We start from the raw sequence: 21,422 nt of genomic DNA, 5'->3' as shown, positions 1-21,422 counted from the left end.
AGAAGGAAAAGCATTAAGAGCATCTTTTGTTTCTATTCTAATTAGCATTTGATACCGCACTGCGTTGTGTCTTGTCTTTTGGACGTCAGTGACTCTGGCATGCACATTCACTATTCTGGAGTGTCCCCTCCTGAAAAACTTGGCAGTGTCTCTGCGATGATGAACCTCTTTGCTGGAAACGGCCCTCTTACCCCAAAGCAGTTGGATATTTCTTTTAAAAGGTTTTTCACTGATGTGCTCAAATCCATAGTAGGAGGAGTTGCATCAGAGAGAAGATGGCAAGTAATTCACCCGAGCATTCCCACCTTCTCCCCCTTCCAAGAAAAGCAGGAAAGTCCAACATAAAGTGTTGATTCTTTTTACCTCTCAAATTGTTGGACTACTCATTTTAAGTTCCTTCCAGATCAGGCTCTGTAACTAGATATCTGTTCCTTACTCTTGACAATGCAAGAGGCTTTTTAGATGAGGGAAAAGGCAGAAATGGATTTCATTAGTCGGAGTCTGTGTACTGCTCTCCCCCCTCCCCTCTGTGTGTTTTGGACCTCCCATCCTAACAGGCCCCTTGTCTGTCTCTCTTTACCCCCTTATGGGAGAGGTGAGGTTCCATAAAGTAATTTAACGTGGGAAACCCAGTCAATTAAGCGAAGGAAGCCTGCCTTGCAAAATCCATGCCTCAGGTCTTGTTACGGTGTGGCCTAGCCCGAAAAGAGCAACTTATTCATATCATCACCTAATGCAGGGATTGAATGTTAAGAATAAAGATTGAGTATCCCAGCGGATCCCCAGCACAGTAAATTTATTGTTGCTGGTCAGTCAGCGAAAATGTGCCCATTTCACAAACCAATGGAAACTTTAGGTAACTGCTGGAAAAACCCAGGTATTGAAACTTTTCTAGCGTGGCCACTAGTGAAAGCCAGACTGTGTGTGAAGCTGCCATAATGACCTGGAGGTCAGCCAAATGTAGCAGACAGAGACATTGAAGAGAGGGGAAAAAATAACAAACAAAACACATGAACAGATGAAACACTGGCCTTTATATTGGCAGTGTAGTTCTGCTACAGTACTAATCATTCTTGTGATTTCTGCACTTGGGGAGGGAGGGACTCATTATGGACCTGCATTTGAGTTCAAGAATCAAGGAAACTGCTCCTGAATGGATGGACACATCATCTTATTGTGTGCTCCTTCAGGGCAATGCCAGAGAGATTTTCTAAATCTTTTGCCCTTTACCAGTTATTGTCTTTTTGTAGCAGTTTGACTAATTCAACAAAGTGTGGCTGGTTTTGGCCAGGTAAAAAAAAAAAAGAAAAAAGTTTACATCGAAATAATCTTACCAACTTGTGGAGTTCCAGCGGAAAGCTGTTCTTTTTTAGGCCTTTCCTCTACTTTTGCATCTGTCGTGTCTCACAGTCCATTGCAGCCGCTGTCCGACGATGTACGGGGGTGTGTGGTTAGCATCTAGGTTTCTCTGGCTGCTCAGCAGACACCCACCCTGACTTCCTGCTTGACTCATGTCACTGCATCTGGTGTTTGGTGTTATCGTGAACTACTGTGGCACAGAGTTTCCCATGAGCCCAAGGGTGTAGTCCAGTGTCCACTACAGAGTGATTGCCCTGCTGAGGTCCAGAGGCCGTCTCAACCTGTGTTTCATTATGGGATACTTCTTGTTTGTTTTAACCTGTTCTGGAAATCAGAAGCAGTAGCCTGCAACATTTTTGTGAGTGATTATCCTCACAAAGATGTGTCTTGTTAACATCAGTTCGTATTTCATTCTAATTACCTTGTGATAATGAGAGTTGTCCAGATTTATTCAAGTTAATGGAAGCAGATGATTGCAATAATCCTGCTCCACCAGTGAAGTGCGGTAAAGTTTGTGAAAATGTTAACAAAGCAAATCTTGTTAAAAACTGCATATTTATATTTAGTGTGCACAGTATATTTTCATTGTATTGGGTAGTTTTTGGTATAAGCGTCATTTATTAAATTGAAATGTGTGATGGCACAAACTACCTAATTTCTGATGGCATTTTTTAGGCTATTTACTGTGTCTTTTTAAGTTATAGATCCTTAAATATTCCTAATATTCGATATTGTCTGGGGTCAATGCAGACCCTGACAGTATGTCCAATCAACCTTGCATGTGTTGCTTGGCGCGTCTATCGCAACCTTTACATTGTTTGTGAGTTCTTTCTTTCTTTCTTCTTCTTTTTCCCTTCAATTAATTGCTATAAATGAGCCGATTTAAAATTTCAGGCATGGAACATTTTGTAGGTGGGTTAGATTCTTTTGCTGCTCTTAGAAATCATTTTCATCTAACTTAAATGGTGATTAGCCTGCAGTTGACCACCGCTGCAGAAGAACTATAAAGGATAGATGTAGGCACCATTATCCTGGTTCACACTAGACAATAAAAGTGAGAAGATCGTGATGTATACACCAGTTGTAGTTGTTATTGGACCACGCTTCATTAACTGCCGACAACTCAAATTGCATTTATATGTTTGATGTAATGTGGCTCATGTTGTAAGTGACATCAATTATATCATTACAGCTTCATTGGTCGTCTCTGGTAAATTTGGAGCCCTTCAACATTGCATTGAAGTTTGCCCCTCTTTTATGAATTTCTGTATGTCTTGCAGCATGCAGGAAATTAACGAAACACATTCTTGTGATCAATTTCATGTATTTTATCAAGGTCTATTCCTTGTTAATGGCATTATTTAATCTATTTATCCAGTATAAGTAACGGCACCATACAACAGTGCCAGAGAAGCCAAGTGAGCAGTGACAAGCCTGGTCTCAGTGTGTATAGATGCAGATGAACAGAGAAGACTCAGAGAAAAGAAATGTGTATGTATGTATGTTGTCATGTTGCACAACATGTTTAAACAAGTACCCTGTTTTGGCTATTTCCAAGGTCCCATCTACAGACAGGAATGCCTTGAACTCGCTGTGGGGCAAGCTGGCCTCTGAGATCCTGATGCAGAACTGGGAGGCAGCCATGGAGGACCTTACTCGCCTGAGAGAGACTATCGATAACAACGTAAATGCCCCACTTAGAATGTGATATCTCATCTCAGTTACATAGACTCCCATATTGACATTTCACTTAAGTACAGCTCTGTTGTGGCATTTATTCCTTACCACACACACTCATCTGACTATTTAAGAAGTCAGATTTGAGTGTGGACTGCTTGTCTGTGTTTGACTCTTAGCCTTATTGCAGAAAATGACTACTTCCATGTAGAGTTTCCAAACAATTTTACAATTTAAACATTTTCCATTTATTTTATGTGTCATCTTTTTACCTTTCTTTTATCCTACCGCTTGGATTTCTACCTTTTGTCTTTTTTCCAGTCTGTGAGCTCCCCTCTCCAGTCTCTCCAGCAGAGGACATGGCTCATCCATTGGTCTCTCTTTGTCTTCTTCAACCACCCTAAAGGCAGAGACAATATCATTGAACTCTTTCTGTATCAGCCACCGTAAGTACAATTAAAAGATACAGTAATTTTTTTTTTGTTTGTTTGACTTCACTGGGAAGATAAAAACTCTCAATACACCAGGTTGTAATTGTAAAGGTAAAATGGATTTCCTTTAAAAAAGAATTACAGTAAAAGTAAATAGTTAAATATTGGGTCTAGTGACTCAGTTCAAGGCCAACTTCACCAAGTTTCAACTTGCTCCCCATGGCTTTAGTTTAGGGTGTAAATGTACAGTAATGCTTTTTAATAATTCTCTCTGACTTACCCATTTTAAAATATTTCTCTTCTGCTGGCTGAATATTGCCTCCAGGTTACATCACTTTGGGGAACCTTCAGTTCGGGCTATGCCATCTCATTGCTCACACTATGGAGGTTGTGATCGTGGTCAACCTGCCTTTCCAGACCTCCCGCAGATGATATATTCTGAACTCTTAATAAAGTGTAACTCCTTTGGCCGATGTCATCTGGAGGCATTTTTCAGCCAGCAGAAGAGAACTATTTTACATTTTTATTTATTTAATTTGTGGCATGAGCCTGAGTTAGAGAAAACCATTTGCTTCAATAACACGTTTTTGGGTGGTGGGCTTCTTCATGAACCCTGCTGGTATTTTAAAGTGGTTTCAGAAGTGTGTGTTTTCGTGTGGTCTGTTTACTCTCCAAGATGAGAATGTGGCCATGTGTATCGCAGATCGGAAACTTTATACACTGTGTTAAAATTTGCACACCACCTATTTTGATGTCCTTGCTCCCTCCCCCTGTTCTGATTGCAGGCTTGTGTAATTGTACAGATGATTGGGCTCCACGGGCTGCATGACAGGCGACCACAACACAGCACACTCAAATGTCTGGTTCCCTGAATTTTACTCAGTTTTTAATTTTATTGTGGATGATTAAGGAGGCCTGCCCAATAATTACTCATGAAAAGCTCACCCAACCATCTGTGTGGACAAACTGAGGTAGTTTTGTGTGCTTTGCAGTTTCACAGTCTAGAAACCTCATGTTTTCCCCACTGAGGCTTGGCTTGGCTCTGGTTTCCTATCTTTTGACCAGTACTTCCTTTGGCTGAAGTTGGTGACCAGTGGCTGGCCTTCAGCTCCACATTTGACCTCTGTTACCCCTGCAGTCAGCACATGTTGGGCCAAAGTCTTGTTTGTGTACTATTGACAGACTGCAGTGATCCCAGGGCAAATAATGTTCAGTAACTAAGTACGACACAGGTGCAAACTGGGTATATACTGCTGCAATATCTACATTTACCTGTTTGGCAGCATTTTCTTTTCTATACGAGCTAAGAAATGCAACCTTGTTTTACCTTGTCATCTGTGTTCTTCCACAACCTTGGTTAAACAAAAGAAATTTGAACTCATACTTAATTTCTAGGCTGTATGCCTCAGTAACATCTTTAGTAAAGCAGTGCAGTACTGCTTATAGCCTCAAAACAAAAAAAAAAAAAAAAAAAAATTGGAGACCTCTGCGTGAGGTACGGTAAATGACCCCCAGATATGGTAGTGACTCATGCAGGGTTGCTTGCTGTTGGAGCCCTTCCCACCAAAGAGTGAGTAGGTGTAAGTTAATCAGGAACACAGCACGGAGCATTGCGGTCTTCCACGGGAGTCAAGCAACTACAAAGACAGGGAGGGAAAGAGTTCTCCTAAAACCAGGCCAAGCAAGCCCACTGCTGTTTTTAGACTCAACATCACAACTGCCACAGGCCCCCTGTCCCTTTAATTGTTTTAGCTAATTAAACCGTTGTTGGTACTACTTCTTTGAACACCATGTGCCCCTCTGGACTCAGCTGTAGGGGACCCGACAGGCCCCACTCCACTTCCTCTTTTCTGATTTAATTTAGTCAGTGGGGGGTTGAGTTGAGGGTCAAGTTTAAAAGTAGATATTAAGAAACCAATAAGTTTTGGCAATACAGTCGATGTCAATTGATTGCAGTCTACACAAAGAATGGTGTGTCTGTGTGTGCGTGCGCACATGTTGGTTTTTTTGTTTTGTTTTTTACAGAAGACTGTCTCCAGAGTTAGTGTGGGATTAGAATCAGCCTGTAACACTGTCCTGTCTCTTGTGTTCAGCCCTTTACCAGTTGACCTGTGGTTGAAACATCAGTCCCTGATGGATTCAGTTTCAGCTACTGGGCAGGTCCCTGCTCACTGATCTATATCTTTTTACCAGGGTTTCCTGTTCCACCTGCCTCTCATAGGACACCTAATGAAAGAGACGGCTCTTAGCCTGGACCCATGTTCAGCAGTGAGGGTCGTGTTGGGACATTTTTGTATTTAGCTGCAAAGACCTTTTCTCTGTTCTAAATGCCAGAAGCCCAATAAGCAGCCAAAATGTTATATTATGCGTCCTTGTAAAGATCATGTCTTTGCTTACATCAGTCTGATAAGTAATTACTTTTATACTCTCTCGTTCCAGATACCTCAATGCTATCCAGACAATGTGCCCCCACATCTTGCGTTACCTAACCACAGCGGTCATCACAAACAGGGATGTCCGTAAGCGTCGACAGGTCCTGAAAGACTTAGTGAAGGTCATACAGCAGGTAATAGACTTTTCTCTTACACCCCTTAGTGTTTACAAAAGTTCACAGGTATCAGGTCATTGCTTGCAGGCCATACAATCTTTGAAGAATGAGTAGCTACCCAAATGCCTTGCTAAGTAGAAGGTCACCATACTAGAAATTTTGTTGTCCGTACCAGAACCATTGACATTCCACTATTCTCAATAACAATTTTAACACCTCAGGAGAAAAAATTGTGATAGAGGGTGTTTTAGCATGAGCACTTTTTATTTAATTTCAGCCTCAGGTGGGGTGGAGTGCTCAAGTGATTTAAAAGTCATTGCTATTATTGAAAACAAAACCATTATGTGCTACAGCAAGCAGTGTTCATAAGATGTGTTACACGATTAAATCTCTGATTGAAACCTCTTACCACATATTAACAATCTGTGGCTAAAGATGGTTTTATTATTGCTTGTTCCTCCACAAAGGTGCAGAGAGCACCTAACCACAAATTTAGTTGGTCTTGTCATCAATTTAAATTATGGAATTAATATTAGTTGGTGACAGGTGGCATCGCTGTCTCAGACAGAACTATCAAACACTTGAGCGACCTGCACAAATTTAGTCTGTGTGTGAAACCCTGGACATCTTGTCAAGATGAGATGAATAACTGTCAACCTGAATTTTTTGTAAAGCTCTTTTCCTCTTTTTGTTGCAAAAGCTCCGATACAGTAAGGGTTTTTTTTCTAGTATTTTGCGATTTGATAGTTTTCAATAGTACATAATTTACCCCTGATCATCATCATTGCTGTTTTTTTTTTTTTTTAAGAACAGGGAGTATAAACCTCAATCAGCCACAACATTAAAAACCACTGAAGGCTGAAGTAAATTATATTGCTTATATTATTACAGTGTCAACTAACATGGATGGCAACAGGACGTACTATTTGAGTCAGATAAATGAAGGCCCCACCTCGCAGTACACTGGTCTTAAAAGATATGCTGCTTGTGTGTTGTAGCCAGATACTAGAGGACACTTTTAGAGATCCTGTTTAGTACATGCTTTAAAAGGCCAAAGCTGACTTGGCAGAATAGGTGGACCTACACAATACTATGCAGTTGGTTGTCAATATTGTGGCTGATATGTGTATATTAGTCTTAAACCCATTACTTCTGATGAACTGTAATGGAGAAATTAGTTCACAAGGACCTAAGAGACAAAGAGCACTTTAAGAGCAGTATAAATGCTGCACAATTTGTCTGTTTATGAGGCTACATCAAAGTTCTCACAGCTGTTTAAGAATACAGAAGTTAGATATGAACCTAGGTCATTGCTCATTATGATATAGCTAAGGCATTTGGATTAAACAGCATGAGACTCATGAGAGCAGCATTATCAGTTTCAAGTTGTCTGCTCAGGTCCCGTTTTTATTAAACTCAAATTATTATACACATTACGTGTCCAGATGTTTTTTTTTTTTTATTTGACTACAAAGTCATCATTTTTGGCAGATTTTTGCTTGTATTTCCATTAATACTGTAGATATTCCTACCTTATTGTAGATATAGTCTATTTTGCTATGCTTTTGCTTTTGCTATGGACAGTAGTAGAAAGTATTCAGGCCCTTTTACTTGTTAAGTAAAGTTTCATAGATTTAATTTTAAATTCCATATTTGGCCCCAATTTACCTCTTAAATATATACTTGATCTCTAAAGACTGACTGCAGTTATTGTTTAGCAAATTTTTTAAATTAAAAAGTATTTTATTTATATCCTTAATTCAGTAGTCTCTAGAAGTCTGCATTTGTGTATCTTAGTAAACAATGTTGACTTAATTAAAACAAAATGCCTTGTAGCATCTTAGATACTTAAAGGCATAGCTGTAATTTGACTTCATAATTTTCTTTCAGGAATCTTACACCTACAAAGACCCGATTACAGAGTTTGTGGAGTGCCTGTACGTGAACTTTGACTTTGACAGCGCTCAAAAGAAACTCCGGGAGTGTGAGTCGGTGAGTAACCACTCTAGTAACCAACTTTCATTGTAACCTTTTGTATCAAAACGGTAATGTAATTGCCCTTTTTATTGCACCTAGCTGTGACAATGCAGATATCTTCTCGGGACATCTGATTCATTGGTCAGATTCATGAATTTTTACTCTGAGCTTTGTAATAAACATGGTTAGTAATCATGTGATCTCTGTCTGACCTTCTATCTGTTCACCCAGTGTTTCTATTTGCTTGATTTGTGCGTGGGTCCGGTGCAGACTGAACAGTGATAGTCTGTGCCTTGTATTATACTTACAGATATAGAGGTCCTGTTGAATACTCTGACTCAGACTGCTGTCAGATTTTACTCTGCCCTGTAATTGACCCATCAGGCTAGTAGTCAACAGTAAAAGCTTTATAAGCAAAATCTCTGCAGAGGCGTGCAGACACTCATTTTCAGAGGGGGATCTGTTGTAGCTCCACCATTTATTGTAATTTTGGTTTGTAACTGGTAAATACAACTGTAGTCCTTGATGTGAGAATTCAACACAAGTAGTATACTGTAAAAGTTATCTTTGCATGTAGACTACAATGCTGAACACAGTGGATGCTTTTATACTGTTAGATATGTTACCTCAATCTAAGTGATATTTCCAGCTCATATTATTAATTTTTTTAACTTAAATCAGGAAATCCCCTTTTTATGGTCTGTATCTAAAACCTTTATATTGAAACGGTAGGGAATGATTGCTCCAAGGAAATCCTATTTCAGTTATATGTAGACCTAGCTGTTTTCCAATCATACTAAACCTGTCCTTTAAGTCAGAGAGCATGTCTTAGCTGTATTAGAAACAAATACACATAGTAAATGTGTCAAGAATCCACACTCACAGAAACTGTGAGAGTGTTTGATGAGGCTAAGTTAGTATCACAGTGAATATCTGTTTGAATTTCATAGTGCAGCTGTAGTTGCTCTTTATCCATAACCAGGTGGCAACTTTTTCTCCACTTGATGCATTTAATTACTCACTGTAGTGCAATAACAGCGCTACGGTCTTAAACATTGAAATAATTTTAGATTTTATGGCAATATAATTAAACATTAAAATGTAGATTAGATTAATAGATTTTGTTACTTTTGGTTGGATTGGCCTAAGCGCTGTTATACACCAAGCTGACAGCTGGCTTTTCACTAGTGTCAGGCTGATGGTTAGCTGTTGCAATGTGGCCCACATCTCTGACACTAGTCAGACTCCTGTCAGCAGCTTTTTAGCTTATTTAACATGTTGAATTATTAACGGTTCCAGTTGTTAAGAGAGATCACTCTGGTTTTTGGGGTTAGCGAATCGGTGGAGATAAGATGCAACAGTAACAAAAGAAAACAAATGACAATGTCAAGAAGATGATCTTATTTTTCACACTTGATTATTTTAGTACAAGCATATTCTAACAATGGCCACCTGAATGAAGAAACTAAAATTGCCTGTGGTAAGTAAGTGTAGTGTGAAACTTCTAATCACAGTTTTTTTTTAAATCACAATTGCGCTTCACTAGTTTGTTTACAGTTTGTATCTGCAGTTCTATCTTCTACTTTCCTTCCTGAATGATCAATACAGATTATGCTACGTGCAAAAGGGGAGACGTTGGCCGCTGGCTGTGTTCTGTTGCTAGTTTTTGGCCCAGACAAAGGCGGAATGAGCCAGTGCAACAGTCAGCATTTGTCACCACCAGTTATTTGATCTTGTCTTGGTGTGGTGCTGTAATAATAGACTGACAACTCAGCGTATAGTACATTACATACAGATAATAAACATTTGAAACACCTTATAACACAATATAACAGTGCAACAATATATTACACAATTTAATGTAACAACACAACTTGGCCTCCTCCACCTCCTCCCACACATGATTTCTTGTATCCAAGCTGCAGGCCTGTTGGCCTGCACCAATGTGCTGCTTCAGGAAACCCCCTGGTCAACCAGACCCAAAGGGCCTCCATCTTTCGCCTGACTGCCTCTTTCATCAGTGTTGTCCACCAGCGTGTGCTAGATTTTTCCTGTGCAAAAGCCCCCCTGACCCATCTCTGGATGATGACATGTATTGTCAATAATATTATAACTACTACTATTAGAACTCAGTGTTAAAGTTATTCCTGGTTTTTAAAGCCCTGGCCTGCTTGTCGATCATATCAGAGCATGTTCAGTAGACACACAAGCCCTCGATTAACCCTGCTAAGTTCACAAGCAGGTCTACTGAGGTGGGTGGTTCCAAAAGTGTTTAACAGCACCTTTTAATGCATTAACTGTGATGGTCTGCACTTTCCCAAAGTAGCATTTTCTGAAGTCGGTAGTGAAACATTTTTCCCTGCAAAAATTCACCCACCAGCTTTTAAGAAGTGAATCATTTTAGAGGTAATGAGCTGTTTTACAGACTGTGGAGCGATTGACGTAAATCGATACCCCATTGGGATAGACTCTTTACCTGATGAGCACTTTTGCATCAATTTTGAGCTGTTGAGAAGATTGGCACCCAGCTATTTTCTGAATGCTATGGCAGCAAGGTATGGGTATGATTTTTATTTCGCTGTCTTCAGTTCACTGTACCCTGTAGTGTGAACCAGGTGTTTTTAAATGGCCAGTTTAACTTTTTCTGGCTGTATACAATTTTTCCCACTTTGTACAAATACAGAATCACCGTCAGATTTTAGATGCTTGCGTGTCAAAAAAAAAAAGAATGCATAGACCTACCTATAGTCAAAGCCTCTGCGCATAAAAGGGCCCTTCAAGCCTCTTTCAGAATTTGTTTAAGCTTTGCGGTCTGTATCCCAGATGACAGTAATTAGACCTCTTAACTGTTCGGAGTTTATCAGCCTCAGATAAGCATTGTCAAAGCTGAAATGGCCATTGCCTGATAGCACCATGTAGTTGAGATTTCTTCAAGCGGAACTCTGAGTAGATGCCAGCTTTCTAAACTTAAGCAAACAAAGAGCTGATAATTCTTGGAAAACGTTTAAAGATGGCGTTCGGTGATGTGAAATGGCACATGGAGAGTTGAAATTTAGAAAGCGCTGAGAAATTGGTGCATTTTACACAGGGATACCTCTGGGGCCACAGTTGGGTCATGTACATTTACAATAGATGAATTGGCCATATGCAGCAGTGTTAAAGAGTCCAAGTAAGTCCATATTTCTTACTAGTAACAAGGACAGGTGACACTGTACAGACACTGCTAAAAACACTCATATGAGAATTATTTGGGCTGGTGGTGCTGCAGTTGTTGCATAACTGTAGCTGTGAAATCTGGAGATCTGGAGAAGAGTTGATACTGAATCACCACAGCAGATAACTAGTAATAAGTCACATATAATGTAGGCATCCCTGACCCTTTTTTACTCTACTGTGCAGTGCAGTGGGCTAGAGAGTTCAAAAATGTATGCTTGGTTCAAAGCGTATTGCATGGCCATGAAAAGGAACTTTAAACTTGATGTGTTTACCAAAATAAACGATTTGGTTACATAAATGTAACCGGTATGATCCTCCCTCTTCTTTTTAATCTAAATATTAAAAAAATGGAAAGGGAATTACATTTAGACTGGGAATTTGGTTTCAGTAAATTGATTAATTGAATGAGGCCTGGGTTCCTAGAAGCAGACAGCTTGAAACTGATAATGCTGCTCTCATGACTCTGTTGCTGTTCAATCTAAATGCCTTAGCTTTATCATAATGACGAATGACTTGGGTTCATATCTAAATGCCTTTCTGTATGCTTAAACAGTTGTGTGGGAACTTTGATAAACACACAAATAACCTTGTGCAGTATTTACATTGCTCTTAAAGTGCTGTTTGTCTCTTAGGTCCTTGTGAATGACTTCTTCCTGGTTGCTTGCCTGGAGGACTTTATTGAGAACGCCCGCCTCTTCATCTTTGAAACCTTCTGCAGAATTCACCAATGCATTAGCATCAGGTTAGTCACTCAGTGCGATGCCTCAACGGCGGCCACTATTGTTTTTAGATTTGAAGTTTTAAAATGAATATGGAAAATATTTGAGCTTATTTTTTAACTGTTGTCTAGAATGAATATCACTATATATTTATGTATAAAATAAAACGTTATTTACACAGTAGCTCATTCAAGGGGCCTGGTGGGTCAGTGGGAGAGCATAGGGCTGGGATTAGGGATTGAAACCCACCCCACCAGGTGTGGCCCCACCCAGCCACCAGTGGCGACCCTGGTGCTGGTCCTGAGCCCAGATAAAATGGGAGGGTTGCAGCAGGAAGTGCATCCGGTTTAAAAACTCAACGTGCGGAACATATTCCGCTGTGGTGACCCCTGAAGGGACAAGCTGAAAGCCGTTGATCTTTGACACTGTAGCTCATTCTTTTGATTTACTTAAGTAACCAAGGCACTGGAAATCTGCGTATACATGCAGCTGAGTAATCTGATTTCTCCTCTACCTCAGGCTTATTTTTGGAAGCATGGCTTATAGATTTCAATTTTATAATGCCAAAAACTGCTGACCTTTCTTTCTTTTGTTCATGCTGTTGCAGTGTGACAGCAATAGATGAGAGAGGAAAAAAACAGGGCAGGGGAGATGCACAGCTAATCCACAGTGTGAACTCTTTAAAATGAAGAAATTAATAATAATAAGTAATCCACTGTGAAAAGTTATTTAGACTAATTTGACTTAATTGAGTGAGACTTTGTTGATGATCTCCCCTCATTCAGCCTTTTGATACACACATGCACTGTTGAAGAAAGCTGATTGGAAGCCGTGTTACATGTATAGGCAACAAAATCTGCAATCTCTGAAAGGAATCTATGAGGGGAAGTTGGGTTTCCCTAACCCCCTCTCCCAATTAAGGTGGCAACTCAATAATTAACATGACTGCACTACTTTGAAAATGTACTGCTATAAATAGGCTATTTCTTTGGTTTTCACATAATTTTTGCAATCACTTGGACTAATTTGGCATTCATTTAATAGGCCTATTGTACAACATTAATTTTAGAGACCAGTGAAGGATTGGGGGTTGAAAGGTTTGAAATGGTTATGTTAGATGTTCTTTATGGATTTGAAAGTTGTGCTTGGACTTGGATGCAATCACCAGACTTTTGCCATTTAGACCTTCCAAGGTAATGTGATGATTCACATTATTCAGAAACAATTAGATTTGGTGCTGTCTGTCTGAAACAGTCCTATGTGTTGTTGTGTTAAAAAGTTAAAGTAACCACACCTTTAACATAGCATTGTTGTAAAAGTTGTTTTACATCCCATTTCCTTCTGTATGTTTTATTGTCTGTGTTGTCCTCAACTTTAACGCCATGAGTTTGCTGTTTTTGTTTTGGGTTTGTTTTTTATCTTTTGTTCTTTTACATACAGATTGTTCGTTCAATTAAAAAGTCGAAAGTTCCCCATTGCCTTGATATTTGTTTTGCCAGATTTAAGTGGTGTGTCTATCTTGAGGACTTCCAGTCAGACTCGACAAGTGCTGAAGAGTGTTGCCCTCCTGTTTTTTCAGTTGTTGGATGTGTGCTACTTCCAGACTGTCAGAGACTAGAAATCTGTGACTGTTGGTGGGAAACGTTTTTATTTCTGAACTGTCCAGTCTTTGATTGTCTTTGCTAGTCTTGAGGTGTGTCCCAAGCTTTAGAGGTATGTGTCCCCTTCACAACCAAAACTCTGCCTAACTTTATTCTAACCCCAACCCAAATGAGTTTAAGTTCAAGTATCAGTTGTGGTAATAAACGTTTTAGTTAATTCATTTCTTCATTTGGTGAGACCCCTTCCCTTCATTATTTCCCCTAACCCCCAACAACATGTAAGTCCCTAAAACTTTCCTATATTCAAGCCATGCAACGCCTTTAAATTAATAAAACTAATGTTTAGAAGTGGTGAGCTCCTTGTGAGGGATGCTATATGGAAACGGTACACTTGCTTTTAAACCTAGAACATATTACACAGCAAAAATTAGATAAAAGTCCCTATAGAGTAACAGGAAGTCATATCACTAGACTTTGTAAGCAGGAAGTAAAAACATGGGCTTTGTGATTAGTGGAATTTCCTCACAGATAAGTGTTTATTGCCCTGTCCACACAGCCATGCTGACCGCACACAACTAGAGGATTAAGCATTGTGAGATTTAACTGCTTCCAGGTCTCTGCAGGTTTTGCTCCTCACTAAACTTTTAAGACCACCTGTCTGAGACCAATTCACAGATGGCCTTCTCCCAGGAAAAGCACATGGGTCAAGGCAGCTTTAGAGATTTCCAGCTGCCCTAACAGAAAAAAAGATTTCAGCTCCTTTTCCCTACAGTAGAACGGATCTCAGAGGGCTCTGTAGGTCTGTATTGACATCTATTTCAAAATTTGTTTAGCTACATTAAAATAAAATTAACCTTGGATGCCTCCCCAAAACCAAGAAATTTAGTCAATGCTAATTACAGTGAGCATTAGTGGAGAGAAAAATAAAGATTATCGTAATTGTGTTCAATTAAGTGAGATTATAGCATTTGGCTGCCCCTTTACGTCAGTTTTTGAGAGAGAAAAAGATTATGACAGCACATTGACACGTCTCAGCCAGTTAATCCTCGTCTTAGTTAGGGTGGACTTACTAAAGCTTCTTCCTCTATGCAATTTCTCTTTTTATAGATAAAATAGAGTAAAAGTTATTAATACATTTTCTGGTTTATCCTGTTCCTCGTCGGTGTACAGTACAAATTCCCCCACTGCTATTGGAACCATGTGCACACTGCACATAGTTCCAAAAGCCTGCTCCTCAGGCATATTGCAAATGCTGTAGGTTTGAAGATGGTTCTACATTTAAAAAATTGTCCACACGTGATGTGAAGTGGAAGGAGAGAATGAATTACTTCTGTTGACACGAAAATGATTGCATTGATTTTTATATAGAGCTACGGAGGTCTGTAGTCAAGGTTGAACCGTGGAATATGATCAGGCCCTGTAGAAATCTCTAGTTGCAGATTGTCTGGAATTGATTAGGAGTCCTGGTTCTTTTTGGCAGACTTGCTGCAATTGGATCCATTTACTTGTTAAGGACCACAAAGGTTAGTGGTAACACTGAAAGAGGAAGTCAAACGGTGATTTTTCTCCTTTTCACCTTTTTTTTTCTTTGTGCATTGCTTTGTGTCTGCTGAGGTTTCTTAAGCAGGAACACACTCAGGGGCCGTTTGAAGGATTTCCGTGTTTATTTTTGTTGGCGTTATGATTGTGGACAAAACATGTCTATATTTGACAAACACCCAAATTCCAAGTCATTAGTCCACTACCCAGAAGCTCTATGCACCCAAGTGTGGACTCAAATGAATTTGATGGCTGTTTTTAATGAGGACATTTTTAAAGCTGTTGGCCATGATGGTTTCACAGATATTGAGCTTGCATTTTGCCCACAGCCCGGGACAAGAAAAAGTAGACCAAAGTTGCCGTAATGGAGCTATTTTATGCAATAAAGGCTTATGTAAAACGTACTGTAGGCAGTGAAAATGTGAATCAGCCCAGCTTTGTAATTGCATACACACACACATCCTTTTGTCTAGACTTTTTCAATGTCCCAAGTGTGTTTCCAATTTAACTTTGTTTTCCCGGTTTGATTTACAGGCTTTATTTCCTTAGTCCTGCTATGACTGTTTCAGTGGCAAGACCTTGATTTGACCTTAAGTACACACTTGTCCTTTGACATTTTGAATAAATGCTTCAGACATGATAATTTTGGCAGTTTTTTTTTCCCCCTCATCACTAGATTTTATTTGTACACAACAGCTCACTGGTATTTGGAAAGAGTGTCTTATGTATTTGGATGTAACACTGAGGATCTTTCCGCCTCACAATTGAGTCATTAAAAAGACCACACGATCATTTCGGTTTCCCTGAAAAATCAATTTTACCCCAAAGCCGAATGCGAGGTTGCTCCAAATGGCTTGGAGTCTCCCAAATGCTATCATGTGTTAGTGTTTAACAATGCATTCATTTTAGGCCAGCCACATTAAGAATGGGGTTACATTGGAGAAGGATCCCCACTATCCTCCTCAATCCTCTAACAGAGTTACACCCCAAATTCTGTCCCCTTCCTTGGAAGTGTGATGTTGGTACAGAGACCCCCTTGCCTGAAGTTGAGAGCTCATGAGCCAGAGTGAGTAAGGGGCCGAAATGAAAGTGATCCCCGCTCCCACAAGGAACAGGATCATAGTTTTGTGAGGGGGGGAAATAAAAAAACCCACAAAGGCCGTCTGTTGGCTTAAGGGCCAAAAGATGTGAATAACGTGGGTTGTTTAAGTCTGACCCTTTCCCTGCTCCTCTTCACACATCTCTGCTCTTCCTTTTTATTTTTTATTTTTTTAAACCATATTTTTTATTACTTTGTCTCTAACATAAAAGCTAGCTGTAGACCTTTCTGAAAGTAAAGGAGACAAAGCAACCCTGCTTCGATATACAAATGTCCTTCCTGGGAGGAAAACATTGCCAGACTTTCTTTTATAAATTAGATTACAGGACTTTGGCTGGTACAGACCAAGGCCCTGGGCCTTTTGGGGCACTGTGTTCCTGTGTTATGCTGCACAGTTCACGTTTAGAGGGGTTAGGGGTTAGTTTAACTCCCCAGTGAGGAAACCAGATAATGTTTGTTTTGATCATCATATTTGACCTGGACCTGACTGACATGTGCCCCCACTTTACTGAATTGCCAAACAAAACACCCAGTGCCACAGCACAGCAATCACTTAATCACACAGGTAAAATAAGAACCAATAACCAATTTCATTCAAATTTGCATTAGATTACTTGATTGTTAGAAAAATAAGTGAAAGGTATTTCTGAATGTCAGTGAGTATGACGGGGTGGTGCCAAGAAATGTTAAATGTTCTTTTACTGTTGCAGAGAAGAAAATGTTGATGTGGTAAAAACACAGCATTTACACCACCTGATTTTTTATTTTAAATTATGAACTAATAAATGCTTATGTTATCCACATATGTCAGCACATAAAAAGGTTAAAATTACCTCCAGCTTTACCAACTGTGATTTCATTTTTTTTACTCTTATTTTTTTAATTGCTATACAAATTCTGCCATGAGTAAAATGTGCATAATCTAAGTACTTTTAACTTGAGTAAAAGATTTAAATTAGTATTTAAGTCTTTAAATAACACCTCCAACTAGTTCTTGGTGTTAATGACACACTGTGATTGCAGACATGTGTTAAAGCAATCACTTTTTCAAACTTGTTAGGTTCCTAGTAATCTATATAGAAGCAATTTCTTTGTCATAAATAATTTTCTCCAGGGTTTGACAGCCTGGATAACTGATTACACAATTAGTTGTCCTCCAAAAGTAGTGTTGCAATTTTGTTGGTGTGGCCGTGTGAGTGACAGGTTGCTCTGTCTTCCTCTCTTCATCTAATATGCACAAAAATCAAATCGCAACAGGTTTTTTTTTTGTGTGTGTGTGTGTGTGTGTGTGCATTTTGCTTTGTTTTTTCACCTTCCATTACTTCACTGTGGTGAAAGTGTCGAGATGTGCACTGTCATTTGGTGACCAAACCCTCTCCTGCTCATTATGCTGAGGTAATGCTCTTTATTTGTTGTTTATGCTTTTAATGCCACATCCAGACTCTGACATCATTTCACTTCCCTATGTGGTTTTGCCACCAGTTAACCAACATTCATGGGTAAGACAGACATTATCACCAGTCCCAAATAAGATTACTTTCTACCAAAAGAATTTCAGACTCGGAGCTGTAATGCTGGTGGTGGGATCCGTTAGCGTGGCCGCGGCGTGAGAAGTGTTGTTTTCTGTGCAGGTTCTAACTTACTTACTGAAACAGTCTCTCAAAATGTGATTAATGAAGCAGGAAGTGATAATTAGTAGAGTAAATTGTTTTTATATAGGCCTTACACCCCTTTTTTATTTTGTGTGAGCACACAAATATTACAACCAATGTTACACCCTATTTGTGTCTTTTTAGTAATCAGTCAGTAATCTTGGGCTCCTGTAGTAATTATGGCAGTACACAGAGGGGTTGAGAATATTTATTGGGGCCCTTATATGAAATGTGGTAGACGTGGGGGTCAAACATGAGAAAGGGGCAGGAAATGTGTGGGGGGAAGGGGGCTCTAGTTATTTTGAAAGCCACAAGGGAAGCCAGCTGCACTGGGGAAAGCTTTGGATCAAAGAATGCCAGCCACCCTCATACCTCCCACCTCCCTCTACTGTGACACATCAATGTCCACCTGTATCAAAGAGCAGCTCTGAAGGACAATCGCTGTTCTGACCAGTGTCTCATGACAAGTTTGTTAAAAAAATAAAAGAATAAGTAACCACAGAGTCTCCCAGCACTTCTAATTGAGTTAATCATACAAGTCTGTAAATCAGGCTCCCAATAGTAGAGGACCATTAAGTGTTTTGAGGTGTGCTGCATGTTGTACACCTTGCGCCTGAAGCACATTATCTGGGCCATTTATTAACACTGTCAAATGGAAATTGTGGCTAGTCGTATGTTCAACATCCATCATAATGTAGTGTTGCGTTAACAAAGAGTTATTTGGTGCTATTACGGGTTCGGTGTATGTATTGCTTCCAGACATTAGCCCAGTTTGATTGAAGTCACTGAAAATGCTCTATATTACCTAAGGTTCAGTAACAGCTGCAGCAAATGTCTGATTTTTAAGAAGAAAAAAAAAAAAACCTTTGCAGATAAGCCACATGTTTTGTCAAAAACCAAGGTTCTCTACTCACGGTAAAAAGAAAAAAAATATTTTGTTTAAAAATTCATGTCTAAAAGAGCAAATTTTCTGTGTTATGTTTATGAAGCTCACCATTTGTTCATGTATTTATGTTTATTTGTTAAATAGGACTAAACAGAAAGTAGAAGTGATATATGGCAATAAACTGATTTACTAGACAGAAACTTTGACCTAATGACCGGAAACTTGAAGATAGGTCAGAAGATCGGCCAGTCATTGGGACACATCCTATGGCAGTCATCTGCACAAAATGGTGTGCTAATATTGTCGATATCAGTTAATGCTTGATATTTTTCATTGAATAAGTGGAAGGTTTTACTAGCAGTTTGTGGCAGGGGAAACATTATGGCATTGCTGGAGTTCCATGCATTCACAAACACCTGTGATTTCTTTATTTATTTTAAACTTCATCATATTTTGAGAGATTACTGGGTTATTTTAGGTCATGATAAGTGCGTAATGTGCTACCGTAACACATGTAATGTAATGTTAAATTCTAACTGTGCTGCCATCCTTATCATGTATTCATCCCTGGATATATTCCCTTTAACATTCAGGAGAATCTTCTCACTACCTTCTCTGTTGCTTATACCCAAGTCAAACCTGCATGTCTCTCAATTGCCTCAACAGCATGTTGGCAGACAAACTTAACATGACACCTGAAGAAGCTGAGAGATGGATTGTCAACCTTATCCGCAACGCTAGGCTGGATGCCAAGATAGACTCCAAACTGGTAAGAGCTTCTTGCTTTTTCTTCCGTCAGTCAGTGCACTACTCACGATTAATCAAAGTATTTTAAACAGACCTTTGCATATTCGGGGACAGTGGAGATGGTTATGTGGCTGTTTTTAGAAGCCCGTCTTGTGTGATGTGAGAAGGATAAAAAGGCATTATTTGTGTCTTGATTTTGTAATTGAAGGGTGAAGACTGCAAGTCGTCCTGTAAGGACAATAATGTCTCATCCGTTAACGTCCATTCTGTGAAGCTCCATGTTGTACTTGTTGCATGTTTTGGCATAGACATCACAACAGTTCTCTGTAATCAGCAAATCATAGACCAGTCCTTCAGAATGACATAGAATTATCTAGATGTACTTACTGTAGATGTGAATAGGACATATTCAACCTCTGGTTTGTGTTTTGAAGGAGTGTGTCTGCAAAACCAAATGTGATTGGTTTATTGGATATGAGTGTGAGTCTGTCTATTATTTCTGTCATATTTTTAGGGCCATGTGGTCATGGGGAACAATGCCATATCACCTTACCAGCAGGTGATTGAGAAAACCAAGAGCCTCGCATTTCGCAGCCAAATGTTGGCCATGAACATTGAGAAAAAGCAGGCCCACAGCAACAGGAACGAGGTGAGTAACACACATACTGTACATAAACAATGCAGACAAACCATTTCTCGCAGCTCAAGGCGTCCGTCTCTTAAACGATCGCATTGCTAGAAGGTCGATATGAGCTCAAGGCAGTTCAAGGCTTCTCAAATGATACGCTCAAAGGACAAGGCTAAAGAATGTTGATGATCCGCCATCAACAAAAGCTCTCTTTACACGAAATAAGCCAGTAAGAGCAAGTTTAACAGAGCTAACGCTTTCATCCCTTCATTGGCCTTCAAAGGCCTAATGACAAGGTAGATTCCAAACAACCATAAAACGAGGCCTGAGCTCAGTGACTCAGCTCAGCAACGTAAATAAGGTGGACCTTTACACTGGCTTTTGGTGAACATTACTCAAAGCCCCGGAGTTCCCTTCCTTTAGGACCTGTTGCAGATGTCTGGCTGAGTCCAGTCACCCCATTTAAGTAAAGTGTGTTTTTGATGTTGACCTTGTGAGTTTTAGTGGTATGTAGACTACTCAAGTACTACAACTAAACAAAATGCCATGATCACACACACACATGCTGAAACAATGCTTAGAGCAGTCACTTCACACAGCTTCATTTTCTACTCCATGATGATTAGATTTCTGACAAAGGCAGATTGATGCATTGGCTCCTTCACCTGACACCTGACAGCACCAAGGACACAGAGTTACAATAGAAATACACAGCTCTTAAATGGCTGTCTTTTGATGTGCTCAATTTCCCCCCCCCACCCGCCCCAGCCTTATCGCAGGAGTGCTGGCACAACCCTGTCCTGTAAAACTCCAAAGATTCCCCCCCTCCCTCATTGAGGAGTTTTTTTGTAATTAGACAAAAGAGGCTCCAAACAACTCACAGAGCACCATTACCTCCTGCTGTCCTCAAGGCTACAAATCACTTACATATAGGGAACATTTACTGCCCGCCATCTGGGCTGCTTAGGGTCCCTGTCAGCTCTCAGCCACCCAGCGCTCACGAGCAGAACACACACATTACACACTCCCAACAAGAAAACGTCAGCGCCTAACTGCTTGCACATGTATGTTACGTTTTCTCATTTCCCACAATCAACAACAAAGTTTTGTTTTGTTGGGTCTTCGTGATCTACAAATGGTATAATTTGATGTTTCCTTCACGCTTTTTTTTACAGACACCAAACTGGGCAGGCCAGGAAAATGGATTTTAGTGACACGCCGAAGATGGATCCATCCTGCTCATTGTTACATCTTTTTTCCACACTTGTCTTTCAAGGAGCACAGTACTGTTTTGCACTTGGTTCAAGTCATCACCAGTTCAATAAAAGTGACCAGCAAAACCA

At 39.8% G+C, this 21,422-nt stretch overlaps 1 protein-coding gene across 1 annotated transcript in view; it reads left to right on the top strand.

The window, feature by feature from the left end:
• Nucleotides 1–21,422, top strand: part of eif3ea (eukaryotic translation initiation factor 3, subunit E, a) — a 28,106-nt gene extending 6,684 nt beyond the window's left edge. The window contains exons 6-13 of the mRNA XM_067510657.1: nt 2,918–3,043; nt 3,358–3,482; nt 5,907–6,033; nt 7,906–8,007; nt 11,841–11,950; nt 19,371–19,473; nt 19,966–20,100; nt 21,255–21,422. Coding sequence (XP_067366758.1) covers nt 2,918–3,043; nt 3,358–3,482; nt 5,907–6,033; nt 7,906–8,007; nt 11,841–11,950; nt 19,371–19,473; nt 19,966–20,100; nt 21,255–21,290 — 864 coding nt within the window. The 3' untranslated portion in view covers nt 21,291–21,422. The remainder of the gene's footprint in view (nt 1–2,917; nt 3,044–3,357; nt 3,483–5,906; nt 6,034–7,905; nt 8,008–11,840; nt 11,951–19,370; nt 19,474–19,965; nt 20,101–21,254) is intronic.

The sequence above is a fragment of the Channa argus genome, chromosome 7 (genome assembly GCF_033026475.1).
Source record: "Channa argus isolate prfri chromosome 7, Channa argus male v1.0, whole genome shotgun sequence".
In the NCBI taxonomy this organism is placed as follows: domain Eukaryota; kingdom Metazoa; phylum Chordata; class Actinopteri; order Anabantiformes; family Channidae; genus Channa; species Channa argus.
Note: the sequence above shows the minus strand (reverse complement) of the source record. Positions and strands in the feature narration are given on the sequence as shown.